The sequence below is a fragment of the Engraulis encrasicolus genome, chromosome 7 (genome assembly GCF_034702125.1).
Source record: "Engraulis encrasicolus isolate BLACKSEA-1 chromosome 7, IST_EnEncr_1.0, whole genome shotgun sequence".
NCBI classification, from domain to species: domain Eukaryota; kingdom Metazoa; phylum Chordata; class Actinopteri; order Clupeiformes; family Engraulidae; genus Engraulis; species Engraulis encrasicolus.
In genome coordinates, this window is record NC_085863.1 from 4813113 (window position 1) to 4830934 (window position 17822).

The 17822-nt window shown below is 47.6% G+C and overlaps 1 protein-coding gene across 1 annotated transcript in view; it reads left to right on the forward strand.

Moving 5' to 3' along the window:
- The window catches only part of LOC134452373 (Na(+)/citrate cotransporter-like), a 37952-nt gene extending 20430 nt beyond the window's left edge, over positions 1-17522 (forward strand). Inside the window, exons 8-13 of the mRNA XM_063202740.1 lie at positions 1233-1399; positions 6680-6768; positions 8289-8410; positions 15390-15551; positions 16402-16539; positions 17349-17522. Coding sequence (XP_063058810.1) covers positions 1233-1399; positions 6680-6768; positions 8289-8410; positions 15390-15551; positions 16402-16539; positions 17349-17474 — 804 coding nt within the window. The 3' untranslated portion in view covers positions 17475-17522. The remainder of the gene's footprint in view (positions 1-1232; positions 1400-6679; positions 6769-8288; positions 8411-15389; positions 15552-16401; positions 16540-17348) is intronic.
- Positions 17523-17822: the final 300 nt, after the last annotated feature.

The following is a 17822-nucleotide window of genomic DNA, read 5'->3' on the forward strand; positions in this document are numbered from 1 at the left end:
GACATGCAGCTCAATGTGCAGCTCAACAGTTAGATTAACAACAATATTTTAAAAAAAATAACGAAATGAAGTAGAAACAAATAGAATAGAATAGAATAGAATAGAATAGAATAGAATAGAATAGAATATGGTTGCTAAAACAAAAGAAGACAATGCAGATGCTATTGGGCCAAAATAGTAGTAGCAACAATTAAATATTAAAATGGCAAAAACGTCCACAACAGTCAGAATGTTTAGACCAAAACCAAGTGGCATATACCGTAGCCACAGGGATCAATTCTATTGGAGACAGCCAGAACAGGAGTGAGATGATATGGTCTCTCCTTCTGGTAGAACAGCAGTGATATGGGGTGCATCCCAATATGTGTCCTTGCCTCCTCCACTTGTGCTTGTCTCCTCGTCCCGCCTCCTGGCCCCTCCTCCGTGGAGAAAACGATAAAGTTTCCCAGCTGTCAGCCTAGCCACAACACATTTTGAGGGACTGTTTTTCATTCACCATCCCAATTGCAAATGAGAAAAAGACTCTACAATTGAGCTTTTGCAAGATATTGAAATGTAATGCTGTTGTCAGTGATGTCATCATGACGAGAAGCAAGTGGAAGAGGCAAGTGGAGGAGGCAAGGTCGCATATTAAGACACACTCCTAGAACAGCAGTGATACGGTCTCTCCTTCTGGTAGAACAGGAGTGATATGCTCTCTCCTACTGGTAGAACAGCAGTGATATGGTCTCTCCTAGAACAGCAGTGATATGGTCTCTCCTTCTGGTAGAATAGCAGTGATATGGTCTCTCCTAGAACAGCAGTGATATGGTCTCTCCTTCTGGTAGAATAGCAGTGATATGGTCTCTCCTTCTGGTAGCAGTGATATGGTCTCTCCTTCTGGTAGAACAGCAGTGATATGGTCTCTCCTAGAACAGCAGTGATATGGTCTCTCCTTCTGGTAGAACAGGAGTGAGATGATATGGTCTCTCCCTCTGCTAGAGCAGGAGTGATATGGTCTCTCCTTCTGGTAGAACAGCAGTGATATGGTCTCTCCTACTGGTCTCCTTCAGGTGGAGTGAGAAACACTTGAAATTCTTCCGTTGAAACGCAATCTGAACATGAAATAATAATATTTTTTTTTAAAGGATTTTATGTATGGAGACTTCTCACTCTGAAAAATACAGTCAGCCTTTGTCCTGCACCTTTTCCTGGGATGTGCATAATGTTCCCTTTCGTTTCAACTCCTTCAGGTGGCTGCCTACAACGTGATCCGCTCTGAGCACCAGCGCCTGGGGCCCATGTCCTTCGGGGAGATCAGCGTGCTGGTGCTCTTCACGCTGCTGGTGGTGCTCTGGTTCACGAGGGAGCCGGGCTTCATCGACGGCTGGGCAACGCACCTGTTCAACTCCCAAAAAGAGTAGGTGAAGAGACACACAGTAAAGGTGTACTATGAATTGTGTCAGAAAGTCAACACAGTGTGTGTGTGTGTGTGTGCGTGCGTGCGTGCGTGCGTGCGTGCGTGCGTGCGTGCGTGCGTGCGTGCGTGCGTGCGTGCGTGGGACAGTCAACCTAGAGGATACTCATGACAACACAAACATAATAATATGATATCAGACATCTGAACATATTTCATCGATACATTTTTCATTTACAATAGTATATGTATCATAGTTATTTATGCAGTTATATATATATATATATATATATATATATATATTATAGTACAATACACAGATAATACACATTTCTTGAGGTAACCCATAGTGACTCTCGATAGTGTGAAAGCACACTGTACACTTTGCAGTGTTAATTCAAGACCAGCTAGAAGAAGAGTGTTGAATTGGTCTGTCTTAAGTGTTCAATGAAATGTTTTTTTCCTGTGCACCCAGTGCTCCCGCTTGTGTGAACTGTGTGACTGGACCTTTAGAGATAGGAAGAGACATTGCAGCAAGACAACTTCACAAACACATTGATTTCAGTCAGTAGGGTGGACTGGACTGGTGAATGTTTGCAGTTATGAGTCAAAGTAGAAGACTGACAATCTTTTTCAGACAATCCATGTTGACTTGGTTGGGGACATGAATATCCATTGGTAGACCAATGCACTTGACTGGACTATTGTTTCTCCAAAGATTAGAGTCTGTTCTGCACGCTTGAATATTAAGTGATTTCAAACTTTTTGATTGAAATTCCAAAACTAACAGCACAAATTGTGCATTGCACTTCGTTTGCAATTCTAGAGCCTAGACACTATTTGCATGAGATCTAGAGCCTATCGCTCTTTGCACGAAATCTATAGCCTAGACACTGTTTTGCACAGAGGCTCTTCCCTTTGTTCGTGCCTTTCATCTACACACAAATGGGCATTCTGGAAAATATTTCTTCTAAAACGCTGGTTTCACAATTGAATGTAAACCCAGAAAAAGAGACTTGAATGGCTTTCTCTTCCGTACTATACTCTGCCACCCCAAGTTTAGGTATTCATGACAGCTCTTGACAGTCATGTTCATGCGGATTCACAGACAGATAGTGTGCGAACGAAGATAATTTGAGGGAAGAACATGTCTGTGTATCAAAATACATGTAGCCTACCTGGCCATGTGGAACCATAGTGACATCAGGGCTTGAAAACGAAATTATATTTCAAACGTTCCGTTCCGAACGGTTCAGGCAAGTTTCAGTTTAACGTTTTCGTTCTTGCAATCGTTCCCCCACAAAAATATCGTTCCTGAACCGGTTCGGAACGAAAAATAACGTTCGTTCTTAAAGTTCCTGCAGTGTTTAACGGCCATATTAAGTCTATTTTCGTGGACTTTATCTTAGAATAGACGTACTCATTATTTCCCCTTGATTTACACAGCTATTCTCAAAAATAATAACACACCCAAAAACACTCAGATGGGCTATCCATCCTGGCAGATTTAACCGGATGCCTATAATTCTTATCAAAAGTAGCCTATGCCAGCCCAGTAGCGGTGGGTGGAAATGTTGATTAGGGAGGCACAATACAGAATAGCCAGAGAGAGTTTAAAAAAATAGCCAGAGAGAGTTCCTAAAAAAATCTCTGGAATAGCGCAGGTGACGTCAGCATAATAAGAGGTGTCGATAGGCATGGATTTCAGTTCTTGCCTAGCTCTATTTAATAGGCCATGATGAGGTTTGCAGCAAGTGAAACATGTAAGTAAAAGGGACACAGTTTGCTCCACAAAAAAATCCCAAACTGTTTTGAGATGTGCACGATGCAAGGGGTCACTAGTTCTAGAGAGGGGACAGGTTGCATAGTCTGAAACCTCGGATATGCTCTCAGATATCGGCTACCAACCATTCCAGTGCAAGTCCATCACCACAAAACCGGAGACCTTTTGTAGCCTAACAGACAAGCGTCACAAAATAGTAAGAGTTTCCACGTAGTCCATCCTATCAGCCCAGCCCTCTGCACGACAGAAGAGAATAATAACTTAAACAACAACAAATGCGCTGTCTTTCTCTATCCCTGCTTGTTGTCACACGCGACCTACTGTTATTCGTGATGACAGCCAGGAAATATTGCGCAATACTGAGGAAACCATCGAAACATTGAGCGGGCCAGCTAACGTCAGCTAGCGTCAGTCCATCTGCCACGAATGACTTTATCCCGCATTGACCACAACAACAGATAAATAAGACGTCCTTGATTACAGCACATAAAACACCAGCTCTCACCTCTCTTCTCTACAACCGACAGTGGGATACGCTGCACACAACAAAAGCACCTCAGTAACTTTACGACAACATAATTTGCCATAACCGCATTGAACATCGAGGCACTCGGCGGTGCCATTACAAGTAGTAAGCTAAACATGACTTACCCACCAGTTGCCTCTCGAGAGCACTCTGTGAATTAGGTTCATCAAATCGCCTATCCAATTCCTTTGCAAATCATAGACTGTATGGTCCAAATACTCTGTCCCTGTAGGAATCCCAACACCGATCTCAAGACATGTTCTCTTTTGCTCTCCATGGTGTCAATATAAAACTCTGTAGGCCTACTGTCCGTGAATGAGACTGAAGAACAGCGCGGATAAAGTGTCATTTCTCTTACAAAAACTTATTTGATATTGGTGGTCAACAACTTTAGGGCGGGTTTATTAGAGCCAACTTCCAATCACTACGAGAAAGCCAGGAGAACAGAGACAGTTTAGTTCTAGTTTCCTATCAAAATCTCTGAGGAGAAGCACATCCGTCTAAAATTTACCCAGGAAGTTTCTCCATACAATGCACAGTCGCACTCTGATTGGCCAATGCTCCTCAATATTTTATCAATCGGCGGCAAGAGCTCAGGTGAAGCAAAATGCTGTTGCTGTATGCATGTTTCCCCTCATACACGTCAGTAGCCGAACTAAAAGACTGCTCGTCGCCATTGTTACTCCTCAAACAAAATCGTGCACTTGTATGAAATATAGAGAACGAAAAAAAAACCCGTTATTAACCGGTTTGTGGATTTCAGAATAACGTTTTTTGTTCCGGAACACTTGAAGACCATTTCGTTTTCGTTTCCGTTTCCGTTCCTTGTAAAATTCCATAAAATTTCGTTCGTTTTCGGTTTTCGTTTTCGTTCCTTGAACCGGTTCGGAGCCCTGACTGACATGTAGGCCTACCTGGCTGTGTGTAACCATAGTAACATGTACCTGGCTGTGTGTAACCATAGTAACATGTACCTGGCTGTGTGTAACCATGGTATCATGTACCTGGCAATGTGTAACCATGGTATTATGTACCTGGCTGTGTGTAACCACGGTAACATGTAGCTGGCTGTGTGTAACCATAGTAACATGTACCTGGCAATGTGTAACCATAGTAAGATTGTGGAAACAGCCAGTGCTTGAAGTTGGGGGGGGGGGGGGTACTGAGGGGAAAGTCACCTCTTAATTTTCATCAATCGGATAGGGGTGGTACGGTTCACAAAATTCACGGTTCGGTTCATATGTCGGTGTCAAGGTCACGGTTTTCGGTTCTCTACGGTTCTTTTTTTTTAGTTCATGATAAATGGTGCGCTGGCTAATAGAATCGGACTTATCACTAAATATCCTACATATGGTTTGTATAGGCTTATAATGTGAAAATGGTGTGATTTTAATTGTGTCATCCTCTGATTTGGTCTTATACGCTAATGTTTTAATCAGAGAGACTGGATAAGGTACTCCTAGAGTCTCTGTTTTACATATTTTTCTGGCCAGTACATGAATTGCGGTTTGCGATGGATTGCACGGTTCGGTTCGGTATGTGTGTGAATTGTACGGTTTCGGTTTTCGGTGCGGTTTGTGCCATCCCTATCATCTGAGTTCCTGCACTAATCTTGTGTGCCACATTTTATAAGTGGCGAGGGTTCCTTCACTTCTTTTTGGATGATATAATCGGACAATAAGGGTTCCTGCACTTCTTTTTTTCCACTTCAAGCACTGGAAACAGCAACAACAAGACTGTTGAATTAGACTGTGTGGAATACTCACTGCAAAATCTCCTCCCTATGTTTATTGTTTATATGGCCAGCAATATAATCTGACTATCCTCACAGGTCACAGTAAAATGCGGTTAAATAAGGGTGAGATATTATCACATATCGCATGGCGCTATGATGTGTTACATTTAACCACACTTTCATATCTCACTTTATAGTATATTATAAAGATAAAGATGAAGATTTAATTGTTTTTATTTTATTTGTCTTGTTTGACTTTTTGAACCCTGTCTGATCTTCTGAAACTGATTGAAAAGGATGTCGGCAGCTGTCTGCAGCTTAGTTTTTAAGACTCTCTTATGTGCAAAGTTTTTAAGACTCTAATGTGCAAACAGCCGACTAACGTGTCAGTGTTGCTGCACAGTGTTGATTGTCGGGTGTTTGCACATAATGAAGTTTTAAACACTAAGCTGCAGTGTGGTACTCCAGCCTCTCCTTTCCAGTGATGCTTGTTCCACTGTGATGATGTACCTGCAAGCTGAGGGATGATGCCGTGTCCCAATTCTACTGTTATTGTACTGCTGTTATGATGTTTTCATGATGTTTGATGTTTTTAACCACACTTAATAGTGTATTATTAAGATAAAGACTTAATTACTTGTTTATTTGCAGGCCTTGTTTGACTTTATGAAACCTGGGGCCGATACTAAGAAGCTGGTTCAGGAGTAAACCGGGTTAAGTCAAATGAAGACTCCGGGCTCTTCTATTAGATGATTTACCTCTTAACTTAACCTGGTTTACTCCTGGCTCTTCTATTAGATGATTTACCTCTTAACTTAGCATGGTTTACTCCTGAACCAACTCCTTAGTGCAGTATAGGCCCCTGTCTCATCTTATGAAACTTACCGGTATCCAGGGGCGTCGCCAGACCTATTTCACAGAGGCACGTGCCTGGGTATTGATATGGTGTGCCCCGGTATGAGTAAAAAAAAAAAAAACAAGTTTGCTATCTTAGCTCAAGTTTAGCATACAGAGTAATATACAGAATGCACACAAAATAGCAAGCATGCACTACTTGCAATAATATAATTCATTCACAAGATTTTAAAAATAAATTACTGCACATTTTTTTTTGCTCACGCGCTGACATTATCTCTCGGTGCCCGACTGTGCCCCTGTATAACATTAGGGCACCTGACGCCCCTGCCGGTATCTCGACTTCATGAAACCTCTCTCATCCTCTGAAACTTGTCTGTACAGGTTTGTGACGGATGCCACGGTGGCGGTGTTTGTGGCTACGCTGCTGTTTGTGCTGCCGTCTCAGCCCCCTTTCTGCGGAAGGTCACAGAGTGAGTCGCCCCTCTTTTATTTTGTCTCTTTGCCGTCTTAATGCCCCTTCTTCTGTGCTGTGCAGGGCTGTGCAGGGCTGGACTGGCCAGAGGGCATACGTACAGGGCATTTGACTGTTGATGATTTTATTCTACAGCAAGCAAACCCCTCCTAGTCAGGGAGTAGTATGGTGTTTAGTCATTTATAATGACCCTTTATTTTAACTGGGGTACATAAATAAAAACGCCAACCGGTTTCAACCACACAGGGTCTTCGTCTTGACAAAGCAAAGGACAGCACTCTTCAGATTTGTGGGCGAATAAACGATGAAATCTGAAGAGTGCTGTCCTTGGCTTGATTCATTCAGCCCTGGTTCAGGCCAGGAAGGGTCACATGGCTTGGCGTCAAAGAAGGAGGAGCTAACAAGAAGTGACACTCAATACAACGTCCTTTGCAACATTTTCGGCCGCGGCCGCCATTCTGGAGTGAATATCGGACAAATTACTTTGGAATGCATTGGGAATGTGTACAGGATTTCTTCATAATACGGTAAAACTACATCAATATAGCTATCGGAAATTCTTCAGTTATGAATGCTTATACCATCTCATGTGTTTTTTCAGCACAATCAGTGCAGAACTTGAGTATCTATAAGGCTAAAGTTGCCAAAGTAGCTAGCCATATTGGTCTTTCCTATGGCCAAAGAACGTTGCTATGGCTACTGGTCATAGCAGAGTGGCGTACGTGACTACCTGTTCATTCCAGATTGGCGGATTGGACTGAAGACTGACTCAAAACGCCCTCTATTGACTGTTTCCCATAAAAGACCTGAGTGTCGCTTCTTGTTAGATCCACCTTCTTTGTTGGCGTCACGCAGGCAGCAGGCAGGTGGTGCTGGGGAGGGAGGGACAGCACACTCCTACCCAGTGGTGGACAAAGTAAAAGTGAAAAAAAGAAACACAGTTTCTTTCCAACACAAGTAACTTATCTTAGTAAAAAGTAGACCAATGTACTTGTCTTATGATAAGCTGATTCTGCACAGGTTGGGTTGAGTTTGTGGTGGGTCCTTGTTAGGTTTTTATTGTTTGTCAGTAATAACAAAGTCTATCTCAATAGGTAGGTAAAATTTCATTCTTAGTTAAGTCTCCTCTCCTCTCTTCTCCTCTCTTCTCCTCTCCTCTCCTCTCTTCTCCTCTCCTCTCCTCTCCTCTCCTCTCCTCCCCTCCCCTCTCCTCTCTTCCTCTCTCTCCTCTCCTCATCTGTCCTCTCCTCCCCCCTCCTCTCCTCTCCTCTCCTCATCTCTTCTCTCCTCCCCTGTCCTCATCTTCTCCTCTCCTCTCCTCTCCTATCCTCTCCTCTCCTCTCCTCTCCTCATCTGTCCTCTCCTCCCCCCTCCTCTCCTCATCTGTCCTCTCCTCATCTCTTCTCTCCTCCCCTGTCCTCATCTTCTCTTCTCTTCTCTTCTCCTCTCCTCATCTCTCCGCTACTCCCCTGTCCTCATCCTCCCCTCTCCTCTCCTCTCCTCTCCTCTCCTCCTCAGTCCCCCAGGGTTCTCGTGAGCCCACTCCTGCGCTGCTCACCTGGAAGGTAGCCCAGAGTAAGATGCCCTGGAGCATCGTGCTGCTGCTCGGAGGAGGATTCGCTCTGGCCAAGGGCAGCGAGGTGAGGGAATCTTATTCTTATAGGACAGGTTTACACAAGTCTGAATCTTATTCTTATAGGACAGGTTTACACAAGTCTGAATCTTATTCTTATAGGACAGGTTTACATAAAACGTTAGGTTATGGCTATAACCCTCGGTTCTTTGATAACAGAGTGAGGTGTTTCACTATGGGGATACGCTTCGGGCGTGACCATCTACGGAAGCTCCAATGACAATACGTCTGTCAAAGACAGACAGGTCGACGCGGTCGGGCTCCGCCCCTCAGGGTGTATACCCCGGCGACCTCCTGTGATCCATCATTCTTAACGGTTTCTTCCCTGCCTGGTGCAAGGAGGGAAAGATAGGTGAAACACCTCACTCTGTTATCAAAGAACCGAGGGTTATAGCCATAACCTAACGTTCTTTTTCTAACTTCGCTCGGTGTTTCACTATGGGAGATATAGCCCACTCCCGTATTGCACACTAGACGTAGTCCAAGGTACTCTAGCTGAGGTGCTGTGACATCTAGACCACTGCAGAGGAGCCTACCCCCAGTACTGCGTGAGCTAAAGATGGGCCTGATACATCTAATCTGTAAAAGCGAGCGAACGTGTTCCCTGAGGCCCAGTTCGCCGCATTACACAGTTCTCCTATTGACACACCCCTGAACAGGGCCCAGGAAGTGGCCATGCCTCTGGTTGAATGGGCTCTCATGCCCTCTGGCGGTAGAGAGCCCTTACTCTGATAAGCCGCTGATATGGCTTCAAGGATCCAATGAGACAACCTCTGGCGAGACAGAGGTAGTCCCCTGTGGTGAGTGGCCCATGCAACAAACAGCTGATCATGTCTCCTAAACTCAGCTGTTCTCTGTATGTAAATCCTGAGGGCTCTGACAGGGCAGAGGCAGTTGAGCACCTGACTCTCCTCCGAGATGAATGGAGGAGGATGAAAAGCCTCCAACTCTACCGTCTGACACCTGTATGCTGAGTCCATTACCTTAGGCACAAACCCTGGATTGGGGCGAAGGCGAACCTTCTTGAAATCAGTACCGAATTGTAAACATGAGGGCTTCACTGAGAAGGCCTGTAGTTCACTCACACGTTTCGCTGTGGTCAAGGCTACGAGCAGAGCAGTCTTGATCGAGAGGAACTTCAAACTCACGTGCTCTAGTGGTTCAAAGGGATGGGCACTGAGAGCACTCAGCACCAGAGCTAAGTCCCAAAGAGGGACTAGCGGTCTAGAGATGGGGCGCTTGCGTCTCGCGCCTCTCATAAAGCGGCACACCAGGGGATGTTGTCCTGCTGTCTTATCTCCAAAGCCCACGTGGCAGGCTGAGATTGCAGCTAAGTACACCTTTATTGTGGAAAAGGCCTTTCCCTTATCTAAAAGGTCTTGTAGGAAGTTTAGCAGCTGTACTACTGAGCACTGAAAGGATATTATCTCTTTCTGTGAGCACCAGGCCTCGAACACACGCCACTTACAGCTATATAGGTTCTGTGTGGAGGAAGCTCTAGCCCCCTGGATCGTCTCGATGACTGCTGGGGGCAGGCCTACTGCATCTAGATTCCACCTCTCACGGGCCAGGCCCATAGAGCCAACCTCTCTGGGTGTGGGTGGTAGATCTCTCCTCTCGCCTGAGAGACTAAGTCTCTCCGTATGGGGAGGGGCCACGGGGGGCTCTCCAACATCTGTACTATCTCTGCTACCCAGTGTTTGGATGGCCAATACGGGGCTATCAAGATTAGTGACAGGCGCTGTGCCCTGACTCTGGCTAGAGTGGGGGATATCATGCTGACTGGTGGAAATGCGTACAGCTTGGCGTTTGGCCACTGGTGAGCTAGTGCATCCACACCCAGTGGTGCATTTTCGTCTGCTAGGGAGAAATAGAGAGGGCATTGTGCGTTTTCTCTCGAGGCGAAGAGATCTACGGTTGCCTGCCCGAACCTCTGCCACACCTGTGTTATTACTTGTGGGTGGAGGGTCCAATCCCCGTATAAGGGGTTCCCCCTGGACAGGAGATCTGCACCCCTGTTCAGTACCCCCGGCACATGTGTTGCTCGTACCGACAGGAACTGAGCCCCGCACCAGAGCAACAGTTCCTTCGCCAACTTGTGTAGTTTTAGGGATCGAGTGCCGCCCTGGCGGTTGATGTAAGCTACCACTGTTGAGTTGTCTGACTTCACTAACACATGATTGTTTCTCAATATGTCCTGGAAGTGTTTCAGTGCCCAGAACACTGCAAGCAACTCTAGATAATTTATGTGTTCTGACTTCAGTCTGTCTGGCCAGACACCATTCACTGTTCTGCCCCCCAGTGTAGCGCCCCATCCCTGTAGGGACGCATCTGTCGTTAGCATCATTCTCGATGCCACACCCCCTAGAGGCACCCCAGTGGTCAGCACCGCTGGGTCCCTCCAGTAGCGTAGGGCTATCATGCATGTCGTATTCACCCTGACTCTGCGGTTTAGGTGACGACGGGAACAAAGGCGTAGTGCGCTCACCCAGCGTTGGAAATCTCTCATCATGAGAAGACCCCATCTCACCACTGATATGGCTGATGCCATCAAACCCAGTAGGCTTAGACACTGTCTGAACGACACTGCTCTCTGAGGCTGGAATAGGTCGAGACCCTGTGTGAAGGATGTTACTCTTGCATCGGACAGCCTCACACGATACGAGAGGGAGTCTATGTGTAGTCCCAGATAGTTCGTGAACTGCGCGGGCTCTAGCTGACTCTTTTCTCGGTTTATCTTGAACCCTAGATTCTGTAGGTGTGACAGTGTTGTCGCAGAATCTAGAAGGGCTTGCTCCCTCGAGTGGGAACATAGGAGGAAATCGTCGAGATAAGACAGTATTCTGATCCCGGTGTATCTTAGGGGAGCTAGAGCTGCCTCCACACACTTGCTGAAGCAGCGAGGCGCTAAAGCTAACCCGAAGGGCAGAGTTATGAATTCGTAGGCTATGCCCTGGAACGCAAACCTCAGGAACTTCCTGTGCGCCGGGAATACCTCTATGTGATAAAATGCGTCTGCCGCATCTATCGTAACAAACCAATCGTTGGGGCGAATGGATTGACACAGCACCTTGTGTGTTAGCATTCTGAACGTGTATTTGCGAAGGTACCTGTTCAGTATACGTAGGTCCAAGATGGGACGAAGTGCGTTGCTGCCTCTCTTTGGGATGAGGAAATATCGGGAGTAGAAGCCCTGGTTGCTCTCTGCCTCCGGTAATCTTCTGATCGCTCGTTTCTGTAAAAGAGACTCTATCTCTTCGTTTAAAACTCGAGCAGAATCCCCGTTGGCTATCGACATTAGTATTCCACTGAACCTCGGTGGTTTCTTGTCGAATTGTAGCCTGTAGCCCCGCGTAACAGTAGCTAAAACCCATGGGTGAGTCGTAACTGACAGCCACTGGCTCTTCTGTGTTGTGAAGGAGCCCAGTGCGTCGCTGTTTGATGACGTGGCTGGCTCTACATGTGCGCGTGGTGATGACGTCATGCGCATACTGGAGCCTGGGCTCACTGCTACTGGTATGTTGTCTCCCCCTAGCGGGGTTATGAGGGGGAGGCACCCATTTTTTTGTATTTGTTTCTTTTTTGCCACTGTGGACACCGAGTGTCTCTTTTGAGGCGGATTTTTTGTTTTGGGGGGAACATTCGCCCTTGGCCCTTGGCCTGGGTGCGAAGTTTGAACATTTATTTTTGTAAATGGAACATTCGCCCTTGGCCCTTGGCCTGGGTGCGAAGTTGGAACATTTATTATTGAACATGGAACATGTGTTTGGTGACACTGTGCTTGTTGACACTGAACCAAGGGGGGGAACGGGGGGGTCCCCTGAGACATGTCTTCCATTCTCCTCCTCTTCGAACCAGGGGGAGAGGTGGGAGAGAGTGGGCCCTCGTCGTCAGGGCTTCTGGCCCTTGTTCTGGGCCGGCTGATGGCGGTTCCTCGATGCCGCGGCGGCGAAGGAGGGTTTAGGCCACTGGCCTGGGTTAGGGCTCCTGCCCCTGCTCTGGCTTCCTTGAGCCTTGGGTGGGGGACGCTGGCCTCTGCCCATCTGAGCTCTGCCCCTCCCCGGCGTGGCGTAGGCCGGCTGGGGTGGCTGGGGGCGGGGAGTTGGCTTTCTCGGGAGGCACAGGCTGAACGCTTCGTCCTCCTGCTTTCGCTGGGAGGACGCCTCCCTCATCTTCGTCAGGGCTGGGCCGAAGAGTCCCTTGGTGGGGTCGTATGGCGCGTCCATGACTTCCGCTTTCTGGGCGTCACCTAGGCCTGATAGGTTCAGCCACAGTGCTCTCTCTCCGGCGATAGCGAGGCCCATGGTCCGGCCGCTCGCTTGGACAGCTCCCCTGGCGGTGCGGAGAAGGAGGTCGTTGACGACGCAGATCTCGTCCCACAGCTTGAGATCTGGGCTGTCTACATCAATTTGCCGCCCCATGTCTTCAAGTAGGTTGCCTTGGTAGGCTGCCAGCAAGGTCACGGCGTTCAGGGAAGACACAGAGCGGCCCGCACACTTATACATCCTCTGCAGGATGGATGACGTGAGGCGGTCTGCTTTGGCGGGCAGGGCAACGGTGGCGGTGGCGGGCATCGAACGCCTGTTAGGGTGCAGGTGGAAAGCCAGAGACGTCTCCACTGGTGGGGGGGCGCCGAGGCCTAGGTTGGCCATGTTGTCGACCTCCAGTGTCGTGTAGCCTCTGGAGGGCAACTTGGACCGGAACGGGCTGTCCCAGTGCTTCCTGACCTCCTTCATACAGTCAGGTACTGCAGGGAGTAGCTGCCTGGTGTGCGCAGTCTGGGGGGGGAGACGACGGCCGTCGTAGAGGTCCCTCTCCTGTCCCACGGCGTCCTGGGCGGCGGGCCACTGCAGGGACAGGCTGGCGGCTGCCCTCTTGCAGACCTCAAAGAAGTTAGTGTCCGCAGGTCCAGTGCGGTCGCTGGAGCTGGGGGGTCTGGAGTGTAGGAGGAGGGTTTGGTCACCCTCCTCGTCGGTGTCGCCCGTTAGGTACAGGTCGTCGCACTCCATAGCGCCCTGGTCCTCCTCTGTTCCCTGGGAACGGGGGTAGTCGACGCTGGGCTCGTCTTCAAGTGGATACTCGCTCTCCACTTCATCGGCCCAGAAGGGTTTCGGGCTGACTCCCTGGTTGGGACCCCTGTTGTTGCCGGTGGCCCTGGTCAGGCGTCGGTCCAGGAGTTTCTGAGGCATCTCTGCGCAGTGGGGGCATACTTGGGGGTTGGATACCGCCAGCCGCGCATGCTCCACGCCGGTGCAGAAGACGCACATGATGTGACGATCTCTGCCGGAGATGGAGGATCCACACTTGGCCGGGCATGGGCGGGAAGGAGGCTGTTGGTTCAGCCCTTTCCCTTCTGACCCCTTGGTGGGGGAAGAGGTAGTTGACATATTCCTGAGAAAATATCAGAGGGGAAAATGTTAGTGGAACCACTCGTCGCGACACGTGCGTGGTTCTAGCTAACACCTGCTAGCAGATTAGCCAACACGTGCTGCTAACTGCACTTGCTTGCTAGCACCCTTACCGCCCAGCGGGGTGAGGTCCGGTAAGCAAGTCTAATTAAATTTAAAAATACACGCAAGTTTAGGCGACTCACTGTATTAAACGGTTTGGTTACCGTACAAATTTCCCGTCGGCTGGTGGCCGGTGGGGAGTAAGCTGAAACAAGTTAATGCTGCAGCTAGGTTAGCTAGGTGGGCGAGTAGCCGACCACGCTACCCTGGTCAAGTTCGTCACGACACGGAACTTTAGCAGAATTTGAAAGTAAGCAGGGTGAACTGCCAACTCTCTGTGCACTTTTAGGCGAAGGCACACAATATAGCACTATCGGGCCGAATTCGCGTTCGGTGGCGGGGTCCTTGGCGGTCCGTCGGCGAACGGTTAAGCGAGAACAGCCTTACCTAGTGCTGGTTTGTTCGGGAGCTCCGCTCTTCTTAGTCAGGAAGAAAGCGAGAATGATGGATCACAGGAGGTCGCCGGGGTATACACCCTGAGGGGCGGAGCCCGACCGCGTCGACCTGTCTGTCTTTGACAGACGTATTGTCATTGGAGCTTCCGTAGATGGTCACGCCCGAAGCGTATCCCCATAGTGAAACACCGAGCGAAGTTAGAAAAAGAACTGTCTCTCATTCACTCGCAGCACTCACACACTCATTATTTACAGTAAGAATTTCTCATCTCTCATCTCTCAGCCGTCAGTTTCTCTCTCTCTCACACACACACACACACACACACACACACACACACACACACACACACACACACACACACACACACACACACACACACACACACTGGAGCCCCATAATGCACGCCGTATTACCAGTGGCACACTGTAATAGTTATTGACATGTTAATTACCATAGTATTACTCTACTATGACATAACGTATTAGTAATGCCCCATGACTCAGTTATTGCCATTGTGGTAACAGCACATTTATAACGCTGTATCTTAATGGGTTAGCTTGTCTCCCCCTCTTGCCACCTGTCTCTACTGTGCAGGATTCGGGTCTCTCTAGGCGGCATCATATTAATCATGTGTTCTTCTGTGCATGTCTCTAGGTAGCATTATATTAACCAGGTGTTCTTCTGTGCGTAATATTAACCAGATGTTCTTCTGTGCAGGACTCTGGTCTGTATACGTGGCATCGTATTAATCATGTGTTCTTCTGTGCATGTCTAGGTGGCATCATATTAATCAGATGTTCTTCTTTTCTGCAGGACTCGGATCTGTATTAACCTGATGTTCTTCTGTGCAGGACTCGGGTCCCTGGGTGGCATAATATTAACCTGATGTTCTTCTGTGCAGGACTTGGGTCTCTCTAGGTGGCATTATATTAACCTGATGTTCTTCTGTGCAGGACTCGGGTCCCTGGGTGGCATAATATTAACCTGATGTTCTTCTGTGTAGGACTCATGGTCTGTATTCACCAGGTGTTCTTCTGTGCAGGATTCGGGTCTGTATTATTCAGATGTTCTTCTGTGCAGGACTCGGGTCTCTCCGGCTGGCTGGGTGAGCAGATGACTCCTCTGCAGAGCATCCCTCCCTGGGCCATCGCCATCATCCTCTGTCTCCTCATCGCCACCTTCACCGAGTGCACCAGCAATGTGGCCACCGCCACCCTCTTCCTCCCCATCCTCGCCTCCATGGTACAGTATAACACAATACAGTACAATACAATGCAGTGCAATACAGTGCAATACAATGCAGTGCAATACAGTACAGTACAGTACAGTACAATACAATGCAATGCAATACAGGACAACATGTATTTATATAGCGCAGTATCACATCCACTACCCTCTTCCTCCCCATCCTGGCCTCCATGGTACAGTATAACACAATACAGTACAATACAATACAATACAACATGGTACAGTATACAGTAGATTACAATACAGTGCAATACAATACAATACAATACAACTGAGAGCACCCCCCCGCGCCCCCCCAGCTGTCTCCTTCTCAGCCCACAGTCCACAGAGGCCTCTGATTATCACCGTCCGCTCCTACTAAAAAACTGATTGAGATACGGATGGCAGTTTGCTTATCTAATCTGACAGCATCAACTGGGAGCTATGCTGCCCAAATTTGTTTTTAGATTAGATTAGATTAGATTAGATTAGATTAGATTAGATTCGACTTTATCTTCATTACATACGGTATGTATGCATGCAGAACAACTAAATACAGTTTAGGAACTAATCAATAGGATAAGCGAAAAATGAAGTCCTACGGATTATGTAGAAGCCTCTCAACATTTTTTTTTTTGCTTTACTGTTTTTTATTTTTTAATTTATGAACAAGATCGCAAGGTGGAAAACAGTCAAGTGTATGTACGTATGCACAGATTAAATGCAGTTATTTACAATTAGTGCAGTCAGGGTGAGTATTGGGTATCCTTACTAGGAGCTGATAAAATGTGTCTATAATGTGATGCCCAGTATCCAACATTGTATGCTGAGCGTGTTTGTGTGTGTATCATTATGTGTTTTGCAGTGCCAGTCCATTCGCCTGAACCCCCTCTACGTCATGATCCCCTGCACTCTCAGCGCGTCCTTCGCCTTCATGCTGCCCGTGGCCACGCCCCCCAACGCCATTGTCTTCTCCTACGGATATCTCCGAGTCTCAGACATGGTGAGAGAGAAAATGACCGCCCGGGCGTAGACTGGCAAAGACCAGCCCCCTGCTTTTCTACAAGATCATGATGAGCTCAGTCCACTGTCTATAAAGATATACCAATGGGCCAACCCATCGAAATTAAAGGGACACTGTGCAGGAAATGGCCAAAAAAGGTACTGCAAATATGCTGCTCATTGAAACTGGGATGCCTATTGCCAAAATTGATCTTTTCATGAAAGTTTATAAGTAATAAACTAATATTTTCTAGTATGACCAAATTGCAGCTAAAAATTTCTGGAAATTCTGGAAATTTCTGAAAATTCAAAATGGCGGACCATGGAGAAGATTCCCCTTTTCATGTATGAAAAATGCAATTTTTCCTGGCATAATGAATACTTAGAATTTGATGGTGGTGGTAAGTATTCATGAAAAAGGTAACATTAGTGAATGGGTAGCATGAATTCTGGAAATAAACAATTCAAATTCTTGCACAGTGTCCCTTTAAGTGTTGGTCTCTCGGGAAAAAAACCCAAAATGAACAAAATGCCCCTGCTGATTGTCGGCCCAGCGGGAAAATGCCCTGTATGCCAGATGGCCAGGCCAGCCCTGATGATGGGACAGGGGCAGCTACCACGCACCACCCAGGTCCCGACGGTACAGCCCTGTCTCAAGGTCACTGTCCTGTCTCAAGGTCACTGTCCTGTCTCAACGTCACTGTCCTTGCTTCCCAACAGGCCAGAACAGGCTTTAAACTCATGTGTGTCCTTGCTTCCCAACAGGCCAGAACAGGCTTTAAACTCATGTGTGTCCTTGCTTTCCCACAGGCCAGAACAGGCTTCGTGATGAACATCATTGGAATCCTGTGCATCACCCTGGCCATCAACAGCTGGGGGCGGGCCATATTCAGCCTGGACACGTTCCCAAGCTGGGCAAACGCCACCGGAGTATAAGACACACTGGACACACACCACCGGGGTATAGAGACACTGGACACATAGACAGAGAAGAGAAGGGGTGGGGACACATAGACAGAGAAGAGAAGGGATGGGGACACATGCAGGGAGGAGAGAAGGGATGGGCACACGTGCTCCCTGCCAGCACAGGTGTAACCCTTCCTGATCGAGATAGCCACTGAGCCCATGTGAACAATATTGAACACCATGCTGTACAGATATATAGTAAAACTTGGGCTTTTCGTTTACTTCAGACATGTAAAAGTTCTATGCTTTACCTGACGTGTTTCGACGTCTTTATCAGAGGGTCACATGGATGTTGATGCGTGACATGCTTTAAAATCA